Source organism: Peromyscus leucopus, chromosome 2 (assembly GCF_004664715.2).
Source record: "Peromyscus leucopus breed LL Stock chromosome 2, UCI_PerLeu_2.1, whole genome shotgun sequence".
In the NCBI taxonomy this organism is placed as follows: Eukaryota; Metazoa; Chordata; class Mammalia; order Rodentia; family Cricetidae; genus Peromyscus; species Peromyscus leucopus.
In genome coordinates, this window is record NC_051064.1 from 81,905,211 (window position 1) to 81,926,568 (window position 21,358).

The following is a 21,358-nucleotide window of genomic DNA, read 5'->3' on the forward strand; positions in this document are numbered from 1 at the left end:
AAGCAGGAGGAGGCTGGTTATGAGACTGCCTTAGAGCTGTGCTACAGTGAGTGAAAGGTTCTGAGAAGGTATTATTGAGTCACTTTTGAGTAAATTGACATCTGGAACAGCTGTGGTGGACTCTGGAGCCAGTATTCAGTAGAATCTGGTACTGTTTACTGAAGTGCTCACTTCTAGTTTCAATATGCATTTCAAATACTTTAAGATGTAAAACTTGGGGCTGGAGAGATGGCTCAGAGGTTAAGAGTATTTCTGTTTCTCTTACAGAGTTCAATTCCCAGCAACCGCATGGTGACTTACAACCATCTATAATGACATCTGGTGCTCCCTTCTGGCATGTATGCATACATGCAGGCAGAATACTGTATATATAATAAATAAATCTTAAAAAAAGGACATGCTCTTAAAAAAAAGTTGTAAAACTTTCACTTCAGTTAACAATATCAAACTTAAGCTTTTTATTATAATATTCAGGGTTAAAAATTTCTCAATTAGCTATACAATGACAGATTCTATAGTGCTTTAAGTATACATACTGCTTTTTCAGAGGACCTGAGTTCAGTTCCCTGCATCCATGCTGGGAGGCTCACCACCACTTGCAACTCTAGCTCCAGGGAATCCAGCAACTTTTTCTAGACACCAAGAGCACCCCCCCCACACACACATGCCATACATTCATAGATACTGATAAATAAAATTTAAAAAATCTTAAAAATAAGCCAAAAAAGTATAGTGTAATTTGCCTGGTGAGATGGCTCAGTGGCTAGTCATAAGCCTGATGACCTGAGTTTGTTTCCTGTAACCCACATGGTTGAAAGAGAGAAGAGACTCCCAATGTTGTCCTCATGCCCATCCATCCAAAATAAAATAAAGACAACAACAACAACAAAACAACAAAATTACCACACTATATAATGTAAAATGCCTTGGGGTTCAGCTTCACATTTCTCCAGAAGTTGTAATGAGCAGCTACTCTGTTTCCAGTTGTCTGTGCTTGGGTTGTAGGCAGTGTTCACCTCTTGTGAGAATCTGATAATGACTTAGGATTTTTTAACAATTAAAAAAAATTTTTTTATGTGTATGTGTATTTTGCCTGCGTGTATGTCTATGTCATGTGTGTGCTTGATGCCTGCAGAGCCCAGAAGAGGACATCTTTATTCCCTGGAACTGCAGTTACAGACGATTAGTTAGTTAGTTAGTTATAAGCCACCATATAGGTGCTGAGAATCAAACCTGCATCCTCAGGAAGAGCAGCATGTGCTTTTGACTGCTGAGCCATCTCCTTACTTAGCCCCCCGGCATTGATTTCTGGTTTGCTTGTTTAATTTGCTCCTGGAATTCCTAATACACCTCGAACACAGTGTAATAGAACTTGCAGAAATAGAACTTATAGAATCATGTAAAGTTAATTGTCCTTTTTATGCTCACTTTACTTTGGCTATGGAGTAATGTTGTTGTTTGTTTTGCTCTTTACTCTTTTTGGCGGCCTGCCATCCAGCTCCCATATAAATCACACATGGAGGCTTATTCTTACTTATAAATGCCCAGCTTTAGCTTTGCTTGTTTCGTGCCAGCTTTCCTTAACTTTAAATTATCCGGTTTTCTTACTTCTATAAATCTTACTCTTTCTCAATTGCTGGTTGTGTAGCTGGGTAGCTGGCTCCTGGAGGCCTCCTCCTCCTCTGGATATTTATTTTTCCCTCCCAAATTTCTCCTATTTATTCTCTCTCTGCCTGTCAGCTCCACCTATCCTTTTTTCCTGCCTCACCATTGACCATTTAGTGCTTTCTTAGACCATCAGGTGTTTTAGATAGGCACAGTAACATACATGGCTTCCCAGAGTTAAAACAAATCTACATAAACAAAAGTAGCACACCTTAAAATAATATTCTATAAGAGAGTAATATTGTTTTCTAGGAAAGTCAGAAATTTCTCCTATGTTTCAGATACAGTAATGAAATTAAATTTCTTATCCTTGTGTAGATAACCAGTTTGTTCCCCGTGTTGTGAATATAGATGTCCATAGGATTTCTGTTTCTGCTAGATCTTTCTTCCTTCCTTTTAGCTTTGCTTCATTATTTTCTGAATTTATTTCTTTGCTTATATTTTTCATTAAAAAAAGGTATCTGTATCAGTTACTTGTCTTTTTGCTGTGACAAAATAACCTGACAAAAGTTAAAGTAAGGAAGAATTTATTTGGTTTAAAGTTCCAGAGAATACAGTCCATCATGGCTGGGAAAGTTAAGCATCAGGAGCAGGAAGCAATGGCAGTCCATAGTCAGAAAGCAAAGAGCCCTGTAGGTGAATGCTGGTGCTTTCTCCTTTTTATTCAGTCCAGGACCCAATTTATAGTATGGAACTTTCCACATTTAGGGTAGGTGTCCCACTCAGTATATTTTAGGTAATCCCTCACAGACATCATTTCAGTGATTCTATATCCTATCAAGTTGACCTTCATAGTATCTTTTTGTGACAGTATTATTGCTTAAAATCTAAAAATTCAGAGAAGTGCATTTATTTGTGAGAAATAACTTTTTGCTTTTTGTTTGTTTGTTTGTTTTTTGAAACGGTGTTTCTCTTGTAATCCTGGCTGTCCTGGAACTTGCTCAGTAGACCAGGCTGGACTCAAACTCAGAGAATCACCTGCCTCTGTCTCCCAAGCACTGGGATTAAAGGCATGCCCAACCCAGAAAGATAACTTTAAAAAAAAATTATTTAATTTTATTTTAGGTCCATTGGTGTTTTGCCTAAATGTATGTCTGTGTGGAGGTACAATATCCCCTGGAAATGGAGTTACAGACAGTTGTGAGTTGCCATGTGGGTGCTGGGAATTGAATTTGGGTCTTGTGGAAGAGCAGCCAGTGCTTTTAACCTTTGAGCAATCTCTCCAGCTCCTGAGATAACTTTCTTAAAGATACATTTTAATTTTTTTTACTTTAATTCTCTCTCTCTCTCTCTTTTTTTTTGAGACAGAGTTTCTCTGTGTAGCTTTGCGCCTTTCCTGGATCACACTCCGTAGACCAGGCTGGCCTCGAACTCACAAAGATCCGCCTGCCTCTGCCTCCCGAGTGCTGGGATTAAAGGCGTGCGCCACCACTGCCCGGCTACTTTAATTCTTTTATGTGTATGGATGTTTTACCTATATGTATGTCTGTACATGACTTTATATGCAGTGACTGTAGGTATCAGAAGAGAGTGTTGAATTCCCTGGGATTGGAGTTACAGTCCATTGTGAGCTGCCATATGAGCGCTGGGAATCAAACCCCAGTCCTCTGGAAAAACAGATAGTAATTTTGATGGCAGAGCTCTCTCTCCACAATCACGATTTATTGTTTTAATTTTAATAGTGTGTATATCTATATGTGGCTATGTGCACATGAGTGCCAGTACCCAAGGACACTAGAGTTGTTGGATTCCCTAGAGCTAGAGTTACAGGCATTGTAACTAGCCCATTGTGAGTACTAGGAACCAAACTTTGGTCCTCTGCAAGAGTGCTGTTAACCACTGAGCTCTCCAGACTTTTTTCCCCCCTACAGATTATGTAGTTTAGGCAGGCCTCGAATTTACTCTGTAGCCAAACTGGCCTTGAACACTTGATCTCTTGATCCTACTGCCTCTGCCTCTTGAATGCTGAAATTATAGGCATGTACCATTATGCTCAAGAAGATAATTGTTAATTTTAATAATTTAATACACATTTCCTCTTTTCTCCTGTTTTATTTATTTATTTTTGTTGTTGTTTTTTGTTTTTTTGTTTTTCAGGGTCTATGTCTAGCCCAGGTTGGCCTGGAATTCTTTATGTAGCTGAGGTACCTTTTTTTTTTTGGTTTTTTAATTTATGATTAAATTAAACATGGCATGTGCTACCATGCCATGTTTAGGTAATTCTGGGGACTGTGTTAACTCCAGGGCATCCTCTCTGGTGGACAAGTGCTTGTTTTCCATCTGAGCTAGGTGTACATTTCTAGCTCCAGAGTTCTGTTTTTAATTTTTTTTTTTAAAAAAAGCATCGGTGGGATTACAATAGATATAGTAATTTCTAAACTGATCTATTCAGCATGGAAATATTTTAATGTTATTAAATAGAAGATCTACCTTATTTTATGTTCTAATCATTAATTGCAGGCTAGTCAATCATGATAGTTAATATTCATTGCCATTTTGACAGAATGTAGAATCACCTAAGACAAGCCTCTGGGCATGCCTGTGAGGGTTTATTTATATTAGATGAATTGAGATGGAAAGACCTACCTTAACTGAATAGTACCATTGCATGGGCTGGGATGCTGGATTGGAAGAAAAGGAGAGCTGAGCTGAGAATTAGCATTAATCTTTCTTGGATTCCGGAATGCACATGCATGTGGATCAGCCATCTCAAGCATCATTGTTAAAGTGAACCCTTTCTTATTTATGTTGCTTTTGTCAGAGTATTTAATCACAACTATAGGAAAGTGACTCATCCCTGTTGTATTTCTAGTTACACTACAGCATACCTCCTTATTCCACATTTCAGTGCTAGTAAGATTAATTTTTGTATTTCAGATCAAGGGTATATAGACTTTATTGTATTTTATGACATTGGTGTTCTGTATGCATGTATGTCTGTGTGAGTGTGTCAGATTCCCTGGAACTGGAATTTCACACAGTTGTGAGCTGCCATGTAAGTGCTAGGAATTGAACCAGGTCCTTTGGAAGATTATCCAGTGCTTTTAACTACTGAGCCATATATTATATTGTGCTTGTGTATTTTTTCACTTCAATTATATATGTGACTTCTTTTTTCCCCTATCACTAGTATATTAGGCAGTACCCATCCAATAACTGCAGAGTATCTTATTTTAGTTTTGCTGTCTTGGAGTGGTATATAGGTTTTTTTCTCCTCAGTTTTTTTCATAGATATTATATAAATTTGTATAATGTTCTTGTATAATTATTTTAGAAATACTTTGAAAGCTAAAAATGATTTATAATTTACTGCTTTATTAATATTCTTATGAAAGGGCTTGTCTTACTGATAAAAGTCCTATAAAGTTATAAGTATAAATACTTTTGTATGTTATTCATTAAATTTGATACTATGAGAGTGTACCATATTTTTATTTAGAAAGTAAATGAAATTAGATGGGTGAAAAATCTTTAAAATTGCCTTACTGGTCTGTGGTTTTTATTTTTTAATTTTTTATAGATACTGTACTCCAAGATATTTGGATTATGAAGATTTGGAACGCAAATACTGGAAAAACTTAACTTTTGTGGCACCTATTTATGGAGCAGATATTAATGGGAGCATATATGATGAGGTATATCTATATTTATGTTGTGGTTTTTAAAAGATTGGTGATACTGCTTTTGTTTATTATTTTTAGATAACCAGTAAGTACTCAATTGTAGTTATTTATTTTTATTACCTTAAATTATGTGAATGTATGTGTGTCTGTGGGTGAGGATATGCATATTTGTGCCGATGCTTCTAGAGATTAGAGGCATTGAATCCCTTGGACTTGAAGTAATAGGTGGTTGTGAGCTCTCTGATTATAAGTATTGGGAACCTAACTCAGGTCCTCTGTAAGATCAGCATTCACTATTAACCACTGAGTCATTTTCTACATCTCCCCCACCTCTCTTTTCTGTCTTTTGAGCCAGAGTCTTATATAGTTCATGCTAGTTTAAAACTTGCTATTTAGCTGAGGATGACCTTGAACTTCCAATCCTTTTGCCTCTACTCCCAGTTGCCATACTAAAACTGACAGTCAGAGGACAACAATCAGAAGTCAGTTCTCCTCTTCTGCCATTTTGATTCTGGGGATCAAATTCTGGTCCACTGGCTTGGTGGCAGGCACTTTACTGGCTGTACTATTGTTCCATTCCTCCACTCCACCTTTTATGTTTTTCTTTCATAGATAAATTATATGATTTCTTTTTCTTTTTAAAAAAATATACATGCTGTGATAGTCTTTTTAAGCTATGAATATTATATTCATCATGACAATTCATCTTTAGTATATCAGCATGTATCTTTAAGTTATAATTGAATATTCATATATCAACTAACTTATAGGTCATATTGAGGTCACCAGAATTTCTCTAATGTTATTTATAGTAATTCCCCTGCCCCTATATATAGGGTAAAGTGATGAATTCCTTTAGGGCAGTTCAGTTCCCTGGACTGTAAAAAATAAACAAATACATAAATAAATGGAGGAAGAATGAATTTCAATATATAGTTAATAAGTGAGTGAGTTTTAGGGTGGTCCCTTGGTAAATGTTCTGTTCCTTAACAATCTTCCTTGTACTCACTCAGTGCATTGACCTCCGTTGCTAACCCTTGCCTTAATTTTGTTGTTATATTATTTTAAATATTTTTATTTTGAAAAGTAAAACAAGTTAAAAAGCACATGTCTTAGTTAGGGGTTGTATTGTGACAAAACACCATGACCAAAAAGCAAGTTGGGGAGGAAAGGGTTTCTTTGGCTTACCTTTCCCATATTGCTGTTCATTATTGAAGGAAGTCAGGAAAGAAACTCAAAACAGGACAGGTACCTGAAGGCAGGAGCTGATGTAGAGGTCATGGAAGGGTGCTGCCTACTTGCTTGCTCCCCATGGCTTGTTCAGCCTGCTTTCTTATAGAACCCAGGACCACCAGCTCAGGAACATCACACACAATGGGCTGGGTCCTCCCTCATCAATCACTAATTAAGAAAATACCTTACAGCTGGATCTTATGGAAGCATTTTCTCAATTGAAGTTTCTTCCTTTCAGATAACTCTAGCTTGTGTCAAGCTGACATAAGACTAGTCAGCACAGTACACAAAACACAAATTTAAAACGTCTTTACAACTTGTTGTACATGAACATCTTTGTCAGAAACATTTCTGACTTCCAGGAAGAATGTTATCAGCACCCTGTCCCCTCTATGCATGCATTATAGGCACCAGCTTCCTCCAGTGAAAATTATTATTCTGACATTATAGTAACACTTTTTTTTTATAACAATATAATTCATTGTGGCCCGTTTCTGAGCTTGATATAGTTAGGATCATTTAATGTATATTCTTTCTTTTTTTCCCTTCCTCTCTTTTCATTTCTCCCTTTTAACAGTTTGTTGCCAAGTAGCCAGACTGGCCTTGAAATCATACTTCTGCCTGTGCCCTCTCACTTGTCCACCCTCAGTTCTGGGATTACAGCTGAGTTGGACCAACCAACCCTCTTTGTTTCATTTCCAAGCTTTTCTATATAGTTTGTAGCTATAGTTCATTAATTTTAATGGCTGTATGTGATTTGACTTTGTGAATGAGATAGTTTGTCTTCTTGTTAATAGTCATTTGGGTTGCTTTTATTTATTTATTTATTTATTTATTTATTTATTTATTTATTTATTTATTATGAACAAGGCGTCTATGAATGTTCTGTACATGTTTCCTAAGGCATAGACGCATACCTTTCTGTTGGTGTATAGATAAACACATGACTGGCTTTAGAAGAAAACTTTGCAGTTTATAGTCACCCTTCTCGAAGCAATGTTTGAGTTTTTTCTCTTCCTTGTTCTGTAGATTTTAGCTGTTCTGCTAGGTACACATGTAGTGTCTTGTGATTTTTGTTTGTGTGTTTTTGAGACAGGGTTTCTTTGTAACAGCCCTGGCTGTCCTGGATTCTCTCTATAGACCAAGCTGGCCTCGAACTCACTGTGATCTGCCTTCCTCTGCCTCCCAAGTGCTAGGATTAAAGGTGTGTCCTACCTTGTGCTAGCTTGTGTTTTTAAATTGCATTATGATGCTCTGCTCCCCCAGGTCCATTGGTTCTTTGTGGGATTTTTTCCCCCATTCTTCTACTTCCCTTCCCCTTCTTCCTTCTCTTCTCTTACCTTTTTTTCTCTCTCCTTTCTTCTCCTTCCTCCTGTTGTCCTTTCTTTTGTCCCCCTCTCCAGTCTCCTCCTGTTTCTTCCTTTCCTTTTTGTCCCTCCCTTTCTTCCTCTTTTCCCTTGTACCTCCTCTCCTTCTCCACCCCTCTTTTTAAGTCAGGTTCTCACCCTGAAGCCCTGAGTGACTTAGAACTTGCTATGTATTTCAGCCTGGCCTCAAATGTGTGGTGATCCTCCTGCAATGGTTTCTCCAAAACTTGTTGTTTTGTTTACCTTTTTTTGAAACAGGATCACTGTAGCTGAGGCAGGCCAAAATTACCATGAAGCCTAGACTGCTTCAAACTAATAGAAGTTCTGCATCCATGCCTATAATCCCAGTTTTTTTTTGATTTTTCAAGACATGGTTTCTCTGTGTCGTTTTGTACCTTTCCTGGAACTCACTCACTCACTCTGTAGCCCAGGCTGGCCTCGAAATCACAGAGATCCTCTTGGCTCTGCTTCCCAAGTGCTGGGATTAAAGGCATGCACCACCACTGTCCGGCTCATCCCAGTTCTTGCAAAGCTGAGGCAGGAAATTCATGTCAGATAAATGTGTTATCCAAGAGCACAATGTGGTGAATGAAGTTCTCTAAGCTACCAAAGCTGTAAGTTTAAATGCCACAGAGCCAAAATTGTTAAAAAAGAAAGGAATAATTGCTCATCATAATACATTTTTCGGTGGCCAGCAAGATTGTTGTGTCAGCACCACATGACAGCTCACAACTGTTTGTAATTCCAGTTTCAGGAGATCTGACACCCTCACCCAAACATAATTGCAGGCAAAACATCAATGCACATAAAATTTAAAAAAAAAGCAAAAAACAGTTAAAAAAATTAACTTGAATGGCATTTTCATTAATCCTTAGTTTTAGTTAATCTTCCCTCTTCTCCATCTACTTTCCAGTCTCTCCCACTCCCATTCCTGCTTGAACCTGTAACATTCTCTTTCCTTGTACTTTCAAATAACATATATTCTACTATTCCTCATTTCTTTTTTCTTTCTTTTTTTCTGTTTTTTTGGGACAGGGTTTCTCTGTATAGCCTTGGCTGTCCTGGAACTCACTCTGTAGACCAGGCTGGTCTTAAACTCACAGAGATCCGCCTGCCTCTGCCTCCCGAGTGCTGGGATTAAAGGCGTGCGCCACCATCGCTCAGTTTATTCCCCACTTCTTCTGTTCTAAGCCTGTTCTAACCTCCATTACTGCCAATGGTCACATTCTAACCTCCTGCTTCTACAGGGACAAATAGAAAAATCCAAAAAACTGAAATTAGTGTCTCTGGATGAGAGAAAACATACATAGGGTTAACTCACTCAGTCTATTTTCCAATTCTATTCATTTTCCTGAAAGTTTCAGAACTCCAGTTTTCTTTATAGCTGAATAAAATCTCTGTTTGTGTATATGGATCACATTTTCTTACCCACACAGCTATTGTGAATAAAAATCAATGAACATGGTTGTGTTGGTGTCTCTATTGTTGCTTGTTTTTGTTCCTTTTGGGGGGCCCACCACCCAGCTCCCAAATAAATTAACACAGGAAGGCTTATTTGTAGACGAATTTCTAAATGATCTCATTTAATAAAAAGCACAGAGCCAAATATAGTGGTGAAAGCCTTAGAGATCAGGGAAATAGGGAAAGCCAACCTTACCTTACCAACTCTGCAGCTTCCAAATGCCTGCTACTTCCTGTCTACCTATGCCTTTATAGGTCTTGCTTTTCTGCCTTCTCATTGGCTCTTAGCCTAGCTACCTCACTTCCTTGTCACTGCCTGTCTGTACAGACCTCCAGGTCTCTATGGTTGGTACTGGGATTAAAGGCATGTGTCACCATGCTTGGTTCTGTTCCCTAGTATGGCCTTGAACACATGGAGACCCTACCTGCTAAGTGATTGGAATTAAGGGCGTGTGCTGCCTGACTTTGTTTACTTCAAATGGCTGGCCTTTCCCCCCTGATTTCCTGGCAAGCTTTATTGATCAAAGCACAAATAAAATATCACCACACTTATTATTGTTTATGAATGCCTGGCCTTAGCTTGGCTTCATTTCTAGCCAATTTTTCTTAACTTTAAATTACCCCATCTACCTTTTGTCTTTGGGCTTTTCCCATTCTCTTACTTCTGTAAATCTTACTCTTACTCTGTGGCTTGCTGTGTAGCTAGCCCCTGATGTCCTCCTCCTTTTCTGGCTACTTCTTCTTTCCTCCCTGATTTCTCCCTATATATATTCTCTCTGCCTGTCAGCCCTGCCTATCCTTTCTCCTACCTTTCTGTTGGCCAGTTCTTTATTAGACCATCAAGTGTTTTACACAGCTTCACAGAGTTAAACAAACAACATAAGCAAAAGTAACACACCTTAAAATAATATTCTACTACATTCTGTAGTAGGACACAAATTCTTAGGGGTGTAAACCTAGGAGAGGTATAGCTGAGTCATAGGTTAGCTCTTTATTGATACCTTTGTGAGAAAACTCCACTCTGATTTGTGTGGTGGATACACCACTTCACACTACCACTAAAATAACTCAGGGTTCTCCTTTTCCCGCTTGCCAGTATTTGTTGACATCTGGTTTTTTGATAATCATTCTGACTGAGGTGAGATTGAATCTTAAACCTCTAGTAGTTCCCTGATGACTAATGTGGTCAGACCTCTTTAAAATATGTATTATCCATTTGTAGATCTTCTTTTGAGAATTCTTTCACTTCTATAGTCCATTATTTGATTGGATTATGGTTGTCTTGATGTTCATTTGGAGTGTGTGTGTGTGTGTGTGTGTGTGTGTGTGTGTGTGTGTGTGTGTGTGTAGGGAGGGTAGCGGGTGCTGCTCCTATTAATCCTATGTCAAATGTGTGGCTCACAAATACTTTCTCATCCTTTCAAGAAGCCTCTTTACTCAACAGTTACTGTTGCAGTATAAATCCTTTGAATTTTTTCATTTGTTGATTTTTGGTCTTATTTCCTAAGCCACTAGAGTCCTACTAAGAAAGTCTTCAGCTATGCCTCAATATCTCAAAATATTTTTCCTCTAGAACAGTGGTTCTCAACGTTCTTAATGCTGCCACCCTTTAGTGTAGTTCTTCATATTGTGGTGACCCCCAACCATACAATTATTTCATTGCTACTTCATAACTGTAATTTTGCTACTGTTATGAATTGTAATGTAAATTTCTGATATTCAATTCCTGTGAAAGGGCCATTTGACCCCTAAGTGGTTGTGACCCACAGGCTGAGAAATGCTGCTTTAGAAACTATAGAGCTTCAGGTCTTACGTTAATGGTTTTGGAGTTCTTTTTTGTTTGTGGGGTGACAAAAGCTCTAGTTACAATTTTCTACATATGTGATTTTCTTATCATATTCATTCTCTGTCTCTGTCTCTTTCTCTGTCTCTGTCTCTCTCTCTCTCTCTCTCTCTCTCTCTCTCTCTGTGTGTGTGTGTGTGTACCAAACCTGGGCCCTCTGGAAGAACAGTAGTCACTCTTAACCACTGACCCATTGCCCCAGCTCAGATACTGACTTTTCTTCTGAGTATATCATCCATATCTTTGTGAAAAATCGTATAACTATGGTTGTTTGGGTTTATATCTGGCTTCTTTGTTTTATTCCATTGATTTACCTGCCTGCTTTTATGGTAGCATAATACTGATGCACTGATGCTGTTTTTTAATTAGCTTTGGTGTGTTTTACTTGAAATCAGATATGCTGATACCTGTGGCATTACTCTTTTTGCTCTAGGGGCTTTGGCTCTCTCTCTCTCTCTCTCTCTCTCTCTGTCTCTCTGTCTCTCTCTCTCTGTCTCTCTGTCTCTCTGTCTCTCTCTCTCTCTTTAATGCATCCATACACATTTTAACATTTTTTTCATACTGTGAATTATGGTATTGAAATTTTGATGGGGATTATATTGAATATATAGACAGCATTTCACAATATTATATTTTCTGTTCTATAATCATTGGAAGACCTTTCATTTGCTAGTGTCTTCCTCAGATTCCTCCTTTCTTTTCTGTGTTTCTTTACATTGATTGTATATTAATAACAGCTTTTTCCCCTTTTCTGTCTTTCTTCCAATCAATCCCTCCCATACACCCCTTGCTTTTCTTCTTCTTCAAATTCATGGCCTCTTTTTTTCAATTGTTACTGTATACATATATGTATTTTTATATACATTTCTATTTTTTTTTTTTTTTGGTTTTTTCGAGACAAGGTTTCTCTGGGCAGCTTTGCAGCCTGCCCTGGAACTCACTTGGTAGCCCAGGCTGGCCTCGAACTCACAGAGATCCGCCTGCCTCTGCCTCCTGAGTGCTGGGATTAAAGGCGTGCGCCACCACCGCCCGGCTTACATTTCTATTTTTAATATAACCATTTGAGTCCATATAATGTTACTTGTGTGTAATGTAGCATGAATCTTAAAAGGTCTTATTAATGAAAACAAACCTGGAGCCAGGTATTGGGGTGAACGCTAGAAGATCAGAAAAGCAGAATAAGCCACAGCTTCCTCACCTTGCCATTTCCTCAGCTGATCCTGTTTCCTCAGACTGGGTGCCTCTGTGTCCTCATCTGAATGGGTCTCAGCTGAACTGTTGCTCAAAAGCCTAAAATCTTACCAGCTCTAGTTCCTGGTTGTCACGCCTTATATCCCTTTCTGCTTTCTGCCATCACTTTCTGGGATTAAAGGCGTGAGTCACCATGCCTGGCTGTTTCCAGTGTGGCTTTAAACTCACAGAGATCCTGATGAATCTTTGCCTCCCAAGTGATAGGATTAAAGGTGTGAGTGCCACCATCTTCTGGCCTCTATGTCTGTCTAGTGGCTGTTCTGTTCTTTGACCCCAGATAAATTTATTAGGGTGCACGATATATTGGGGAACACAATATCACCACAGTGTAAGTTTTCAGGGCTGACTGTTGGCACTGAGCAACCAATTGGTGTGCTCTTTGCTGTGAATGGTCACCCATCCCATTCTCAGCTTTCCTGTAGTTGCCTCATGAGCTTTGCTTCTTCTCATCCAGCTCTGCATGTATGTTAGTGTCCATCTTCAGCTCATGTTTGGGCAGTCATGTTAGTCAGAATTTATGGGTATAGCTTCTTATGTTGCTAGGGGAAGTAATCTTACAGCAGTGTCCCTGATCCTTTGGCTCTGACAGTCTTTCTGCACCCCTTCTGCAATGTTTCCTGAGTCTTAGTTGTAAGATTGTTTTATAGATGTATCCATTGGTACTGGGCTCCACAAATCTGCATTTTGATGCTTGTAGTATATATTGTTTCTTCTGTTGCAAAGATAAGTTTCCTCATTAAAGGGTAAAAACTATACTTATCTGTGGACATAAAGACAAATATTTGTAGATTATAATTGGGAATTATGTTGATCTAGTAAATTATTAGTTGTAGATTCTCCTCCTATGACCATGATTTCACTAGCACCGAGTAACCGTTTCTAGTACCAAGCATGGTTTCCCTCTTATTTAGTGGATGTTAAGTCAAATTAGAGAGCAGTTGGTTACTACCAAGGCATGTGTTCTACTATTGCACCTGCAGGGTTATTATGCCATGCTGGTCATTGATGTGATTCATGTGTATCATAGTTGGGTAGGACTGTTGATTGCTTCCCTCCTTTGGAAGCTTTCATGGTCCATTCTGGTACCATGCAAGCTCGTCCTCAGGGAGGAGGCATTCAGGTCAGTTCCAGCTCAGGGGCCTCTGGCTGTGAGTGTGTGGGGTTTCATCAGTAGGGACTTACCTTCCACTTCTATGGGGCACCTAAGGGCAAAAGCAATAGGCTGTATGTTTTAGGAGTCTCTTAGATAGCCCTGGCCAAGAACACAAAAGAAAGTTACTCATGTCTGGTATTGGGTTTTTTCTCAGGTAGTCTTTGACCTTTGAAGGGAATGCCATCAGCCCAGAAGAGAAAAGCTCATTAAAATTATATAATTTATACATTGAATTATGTGCATTGTAGGATTTTTTTTTTCTAGGTAAGTTAGTAGTATGGTATCTTGTGGCTTTTTCAGCCAAATTGTTATTTGACCTCCCTCCCTCCCTCCATCTTCTGTATTAACCTTCATCCCCTTTCCAAAAGGTGCCCCACCTTTCCTATTTCCCCTATCTGATCACGTGTATCATGCCATTCCCTTTACCCTCTACCCACCTTCTTCTGTATTTACCTACCTCCTGTTCCTTAAGGAGCCTACACTTTCCCAATTTCCCTGATCAGATTATTTGTACTTTTCTATTCCTTTCTCTATTGCTCTCCAACTCCTGTATCCTCACAATGGTACCTTTTTACTTTACTGGTTTCCTTATGTAGTCATTTCTAAAGATTAGGAGCCAGGAACCTTCAATAAGGAAAATTGTGACATTTGTCTTTTTGTGTTTGCATTACTTCACTTAATATATTTTTTCTAGTTCCATCCATTTGCCTGCAAAGTTTATGATTTTGTTTTTCTTTACCACTGAATAGTATTCTATAGTGCATATGTACCACATTTTCATTATCCATTCCCTGGTTGTAGAACACTTAGGTAATTTCCTCTTTTTAGCTGTTATGAATAGAGCAGCAGTGAACATGGCTGAGCAGATATTGGTGGAGTATGATGTCTCGTCCATTGGACATATGTTAAGAAATAGTTTGTCTGGATCATATGGTAGATTTATTTTTTAGCTTTTTAAGAATCAGTGACTGCACCAGTTCGAAATCCCACTAACAGTGAATGAGGGTCTCCTTTTCCCCACACCCCATTAACATTTGTTATCTGTTCCACTGATTATTTGCCATTCTGAGTAGTATAAGATGAAATCATAAAGTAGTATTGATTTGCATTTTCATAATAGCTAGGGATGATGCACATTTTTAGAGATATTTTCGTATGTTGTATCTTCATTTTCATCTAATTCTGTCTAGGTTTTTCTGTTTTGTGTTGTAAATTTTCTTGATTTCCTTAGTGGCTCCATTTTATCATTGAGTAGTGTGTTGTCTAATATCCATGGCTTTCTGAGTTTTCTTTGTTTTTTCTTGCAATTGATTTCTAGCTGTATTCTATTGTAGTCAGAATACAAGAAGTAATTTTAATTTTCCTGTATTTGTTGAGACTGGCTTTGTATTCTAATATATGATCTATTTTAAAGAAAATTCCATGTAATCCTGAGACAAATGTGTTTTCTGCAGTGTTTGGATGGCATGTCCCATAGATGTCTGTTAAATCCATTTGGTTTATGATGCCATTTAAATCCTATACTTCTCTGTTTTTTGTTGGAATGAACTGTTTATCAATAAGAGCTACTGGTAGTGAAATCATGCAGTATTACTGTGTTAGGGTTAATCTTTACCTTTATACCTACTAGTATTTTATCAAATGTGTTATGTTTAGAATTATAATGTCCTTGACAGATTGTTTCTTTCACAAGCATGAAATGAGTTCTCTTATCTCTCTGGACTACTTTTGTTAGGCATTTAAATGGAGATTCCTTCTTATTTCATATTTGCATTCCAAGAATGACTTTTTATTCACTGTTAAGTCATGTCTGTTGTTTCTTGTTCTTCCAGTGACAAATAGATGGATCCTGTTTTTTCCCCCCTAGTAGAGTCTATCTTTTGATTGGGAATTGAGACTAATTAATATTCAGAATTATTATTGAAAACTGTGTTCCTTTTGTTGACTTTGTAGTGTTTGCTCTTTTGCTAATGATTCTTTGTTTAACAAATGTATTATATTTCTTCTCCTGTAGCTTTTGTAAATCTCCATTGGTTGTGTTTATCACTTTCTTGACTCTGAAGAATTTCTTCTTGTATCCTCTGTAGAGCTGGCTTGATGTTCATTAATCTTTTTGCCTGTTTTTATTGTGAACTATTTTAATTTCTTTAATTTCTCCCCCAGTCATGATAGACAAATTTGCTACGTATTATAGCCTGGGTTGGTACTTGTGGTATTCCAGAATGTGCAATTTTCTATGCCCCTCTGGCTTTTAAAGTTTCAGTTGAGGGATTATTTGTTATTCTGATGGCCTGTCCTTTTTTGTGACTTGATGGTTTTCTATTTATAGCTCTTTATATACTTCTTCTATATATTTACTGTTTTAACTATAGTATGACATGGGGGTTTCTTTTCTTTTTCATTTTTTTTAAAATGCCTTTTATATGTGGATAAGTCCATGTTTCCCTAGGTTTGGGGAATTTTTTTTCTACAGTTTATCTTCAAAATATTTTCCATTTCTTTGTAATAAATTCTCTTCTTAGTTTCATGCCTGTAATTCATTGATTTTGTATTTTTCCTTTCTTCCGCTTCAAATTTCTGAGGATTGGACCTAGGACTTTATACATGCTAGACAAGTGTGCTATCAAGAATGTCTCAAAAAGTTTCCCTGTTCTGTTCATGTTTTAAAAAATTTATTATTTTCTCTCAGTGTACCAATTTATCTATTTTCTATTAAAAAATTTTCATTTGACTTTACTGAATTTTTGATTTCTACCATCACTTCATTTGGTGTTTCTTCAGTACTTGCCTTTATTGAATTCCATTCTCATATCCTGTATTGACTTCCCTGTTTTATCCAGTTGACTTTGTTCCCTTGTAATTTATTCATATTGGATTGTATTTATTCATATTGGATTTATTCATATTGTATTGTATTTATTCATATTGGATTATAAAAGTTACCCCTTAAGCACTAATCCCTTCATGGACTAAAGGGACACTGGTAGTTCTGTGTGTACTAATATATTAGTTATTATGAGCATGAATGAAAATAAGAACAAAAGACAAAGAAGGAAAAAGCGCTAGTAGGACTAGTGATTAGCTTTGGGATGCTAGAAACCAAATAGAGGAGGAAGAAATAAATAGGCAAAGGGATTGCAGCAGATGTCACAGGATGGGAGATGTTTGATGCCAGACTGTCGAGAAGTAAAGATATGCTATCTAATAGTGTAGGACTGTCCCATTTTTCAGGGGCTGTGGGACAGGGGAAGTTTGTTGGGAGAGTAAAAAGCAAAAGGAAACAACAAGGAGAGAGAAAAAAGTAAAAAACAAAAAAAAAAAGAGAGAAGAAAGAAAAGGTAATATAGAGCATGAATAGAATGAGCCTGAGGTAGCTTGATAAAATGATATTGGGGTATTAAATACAGGGGGTAAATACAGAGGAAGAGAGAGCCTGGAGGAGATGCAATTTAAGGAAACTGACTAGCCTGCCTGCCTGATTTTTGGCCTCAGTATACTTGGCTTTTTCCTTGCTTCTGGGGGGTCTTCTGTGATGGGTCATGCTCTTCTTACTGGATCTAACTTTGGCTGTTTGGATTACTGATGCTGTCCTGATGTGTGGGTAGTTTTGGATGTCCATAGTTCCTAGATGGAGTTGTAAATAGGGCATCTTTTTGTAAATTCTCTTACTATCCCTATGTAGCCTTTGGCAGTGTCCTGCAAGGTGTTTGGCATCTATGTCAATGCTGCATTTTATATACTTTGGTTTTGACCAGATTACTGATTTACTGAATGCTGTTTGGATCTGATTCAGCTATTCCACCCCTCCCCCATAGTCTTGCAGTATTCTGTTTGTCAAATCTCAATGTGTAATCTCATGACACTTGCTCTCAGAGTCCCAAGAATCTAATTTACAGAGGGTCTCCAGCTACAAAGGCACTACTGTATCTGAAGTCTTGGAAATGGTCTCTCGTGTCTGTTCTTTATGTATTTTGCATATTAGACCTCTACTGGAGATGTAGTTGGTAAAAATATTTTCCCATTCTCTAGGCAGCCAGTTTGTCGGAATGATGATGTTGTAGCCAAGGGTGGTGCTTGTGGGGTAGAGAGCTGTTTTGCAGGCCATCAAGTAGTCACAAAAGATGAGCTAGAAGAAAGGGCTGAAAAGTGACACTATAGGAAGAACTTGGGGTGTCCTGGGACCAAGTCCCAGGGGAATGTAGATGGTCTGGGAGGTGGGGCTCAGGCTAGCAGGTGGCAGCAGGACTAAAAATAAGGTTGGGGAGACCAGAATGGAGGACATGAAGGAGGATCTAATTCCCCTACATGAGTTTCAGCCTAGTCTGGCAGTTGTGGGTCCCTCAAAGAGAGGTTCAGTGAGTTGTCGAAGTCAAAAAGAACTGAAGATGGGCTAAAATAGGGCTTCAGTTGTAGACAGGAGGAGAATTATTTAGTAAACTAAGATGTTTGAATGACTTTTTTTTACTGCTTCATCAATACTTTGGGACTAACCCCAAAGTGTTAGAAAATGGAATTAGTTTATTAATTAAATTATTACAATTATTTAAAGATTAAAAAAAAAACCCTGAAACAACCCTAAATGTTTTTACTGTAAAAGGGAAATGATATTAGTGGTCATCTGTAAAGCCACTGTGATATGTATTAGAGAGAGCCCTTTTAGTTCACATAGAATATTTAATGTCCCTCTCTTACACCAATATGTGGAGGTTGAAATGGATTTAACAGCATTATAGATGCCCTTTAATTATAAAAGGATGTGCCCAATTTTGAATATTAGAATTTAACTATGAGGAAAGTATGTAGGGAAGACAATATAGTTTGCTAAAACATCCTAAACAGCTGTAAATTACAGTAAATTAATTATTGATTGGTAATCCTCTTAAAATCAGAATCTTTTCCTACTTCTTTAACCTTTTTAGTACTCTTATTTTTTGGTGACAAGGTCTTATGTAGCCTGAGCTGGCTTAAATTAGCTATGGAGCTGAGCTGAAGTCTTTTCTCCTCCTGGCTCTAGTTCTCAAAGTTCCTAAACTATAGGCATTTACTACCATTCCAGCCACTTTTAACAAAAAGAAACAAACAATAACACAACAAAACCCCTTTTACTTTTATGCCAGTAATTTATAACCATTTCTCTCCCATACACCAACTATCTGGGGTTAAACAAAACTAAACTATTCCAGCATTTTTACCAGAATTTAGATGAGTTATTTACAGATGAAATTATGTATTTAAATTTTCTTGGCAGTGTATGCTGTTATTTATTGAGGACTACTCTGAGCACAGGGTCTATGGTTTGGAAAAATGTGAATTTTTCCAATAGCATGAAATTTGTAGGATACAGTGGATCACATACTGCAATAAAATGGACATGACTCGGGGAGGGCTGTTAGAAGATAGCTTTTGCTATTGATTTCCTAAGATAGCCCCTCATAACTAATGTGCAAACAAGAAACAAACAAAAACTTCAGCTCCCAAATTAAATACATGCCAAATATTAGCATCATATCCCAGGTTATCTGCTTTAAAGATGGTTATTTTTCTTTCTTGGGTAGTACCAAATAGGAAGTACATCCTTACCTTTAATTTTCCTTGAGAATCATGCAGTTATTGGATGTAATTTTACCCTGATAATTATATAGAAATGCAATATGTTTATAGTAATTTTGGAATAATTTTAATGAATATTTGCCTGTTAATTTTGAATAAGTGCTATATTTTCCATTTTTAAGAAATAAAACATAAAGAGTATAGTACCTGACAAGTGGATATTTGATTAATAAATGCTATTTTTTCATTTACTAACATTGATTTTGTGCTCTCTCTCTTTGTTTTGACACTATCTAGGGTGTGGATGAATGGAATATAGCTCGCCTAAATACAGTCTTGGATGTGGTTGAAGAAGAGTGCGGTATTTCTATTGAGGGTGTAAATACCCCTTATCTCTATTTTGGAATGTGGAAAACGACATTTGCATGGCACACTGAAGACATGGATCTCTACAGTATTAATTATCTCCACTTTGGGGAGCCTAAGTCTTGGTAAGTCACTTGTTTAATATTTACATCCTTTAGAGTTATGAGGCATTGAGTGTTGTGCATTATTGAAGAGAATTACTTCTTTGAGTGTAAGGAACTTTTGGACTGTAATCATATAATCATTTTTTTTTTTTTCTTTTCAGGTTTTTGAGTAGAAACTTTAAGCCCAGTGGTTTCCTATGGGCATTTTGTATGCTATAAATTAATATAATCTTCATGGCAAATACTTTGTGAAGCACCTTTACTTCTTTGAACATTTGTTAGAGGTTATGTGTGAGACAGTCATTCAAAACTTGACTTCTTGGATATAAAGATTTAAGAATCTTGATCTGTTGGTTCAACTTCCTCTTAGTGACAGCCTCATTTGGTGTGTGTGTGTGTGTGTGTGTGTGTGTGTGTGTGTGTGTGTGTGTGTGTGTGCCAGGACAGGGGGCCTATTAGCACTTTATAGTAAATAGTATTGGTAAGAATGGCAGCACACTTGAGTTGATATATGGTGTTTATATTTATTAAGATGGGGTCTCATTTCTCACCTCAGGATGGCCCTGAACTCATAGTAAGCCTCCTATTTTAGTTGCCTGAGTACTGGGATTATAAGTGTGAGCTTCCAAACTGGTTTGATATGTACTTTTGCTATAGATCCTGGCTGGCCTGAACTTACTGTATAATTACATGGGACATAGACTTCCAGTGATCATTTCTGCCTTTGCCTTCCATGTGTTTGGATTAGAGGCTGTTTTTTGTGATGACTTTAAAATGTGTCAGGGTGAAGAATTATATGCCAAATTCATTACCCATTTGTAGTTATGTTCATAAGGTAGATTGGTCTGTAATTTTCTTGGTTGCATCTTTGTGTGCTTTGGATATCAGGGTAACTGTAGCCTCATAAAAAGAGTTTGGCAGTGTTTCTTCTGTTTTGATTGTGAGGAACAGTTTAAAGAGTATTGATATTAGCTATTTCTTTGAAATTCTCGTAGAATTCTGCACTGAAACCATCTGATCCTGGGCTTTTTTTTGGTTGGGAGACTTTTAATGACTGTTTGTATTTCCCTAGGTCTATTTAAATTGTTTACCTGGTCTTGATTTAGTTTTGGCATGTGATACCTACCAAGAAAATTGTCCATTTCTTTTAGATTTTCTAATTTTGTGGAGTATAGGTTTTTCAAGTATGACCTGATGATTCTCTGGATTTCCTCATTGTCTGTTGTTATGTCTCCCTTTTCATTTCTGATTTTGTTAATTTGGGTGTTCTCTCTCTGCCTTTTTGGTTAGTTTGGATAAGGGTATGTCTATCTTGTTGATTTTCTCAAAGAACTAATTGTTTGTTCATTGATTCTTTGTATTATTCTCCTTGTTTCTATTTTATTGATTTCAGCCCTCAATTTGATTTTTTCCTGGCATCTGTCTATTCCTTCTGGGTGAGTTTGCTTCTTTTTGTTCTAGAGCTTTTAGGTATGCTGTTAAGTCACTAGTGTGAGATTTCTCCAGCTTCTTTATGTGGGCATTTAGTGCTATGAATTTTCCTCTTAGCATTGCTCTCATAGTGTGCCATAAATTTGGGTATGTAGTACATTCATTTTCATTAAATTCTAGGAAGTCTTTAATTTCTTTCTTGATTTCTTCCTTGACTCATTGGTGATTCAGTTGAGCATTATTCAGTTTCCATGCTATTGTAGGCTTTCTGTAATTTTTTTTGTTGTTGTTGAAATCTAACTTGAAGCCAT

The 21,358-nt window shown here is 37.4% G+C and overlaps 1 protein-coding gene across 5 annotated transcripts in view; it reads left to right on the forward strand.

Annotated features, from left to right (window-relative positions):
• The window catches only part of Kdm4c (lysine demethylase 4C), a 196,988-nt gene that overhangs the window by 33,436 nt on the left and 142,194 nt on the right, over positions 1–21,358 (forward strand). For all 5 annotated transcript variants that reach the window (XR_005090854.1, XR_003734985.2, XM_028873963.1 and 2 more), the window contains 2 exons: positions 5,186–5,300; positions 19,444–19,637. Coding sequence is in view for 3 of the 5 variants with exons in the window: in XM_028873963.1 (XP_028729796.1) it covers positions 5,186–5,300; positions 19,444–19,637 (309 nt within the window). In the remaining 2 variants the exon portion in view is untranslated. The remainder of the gene's footprint in view (positions 1–5,185; positions 5,301–19,443; positions 19,638–21,358) is intronic.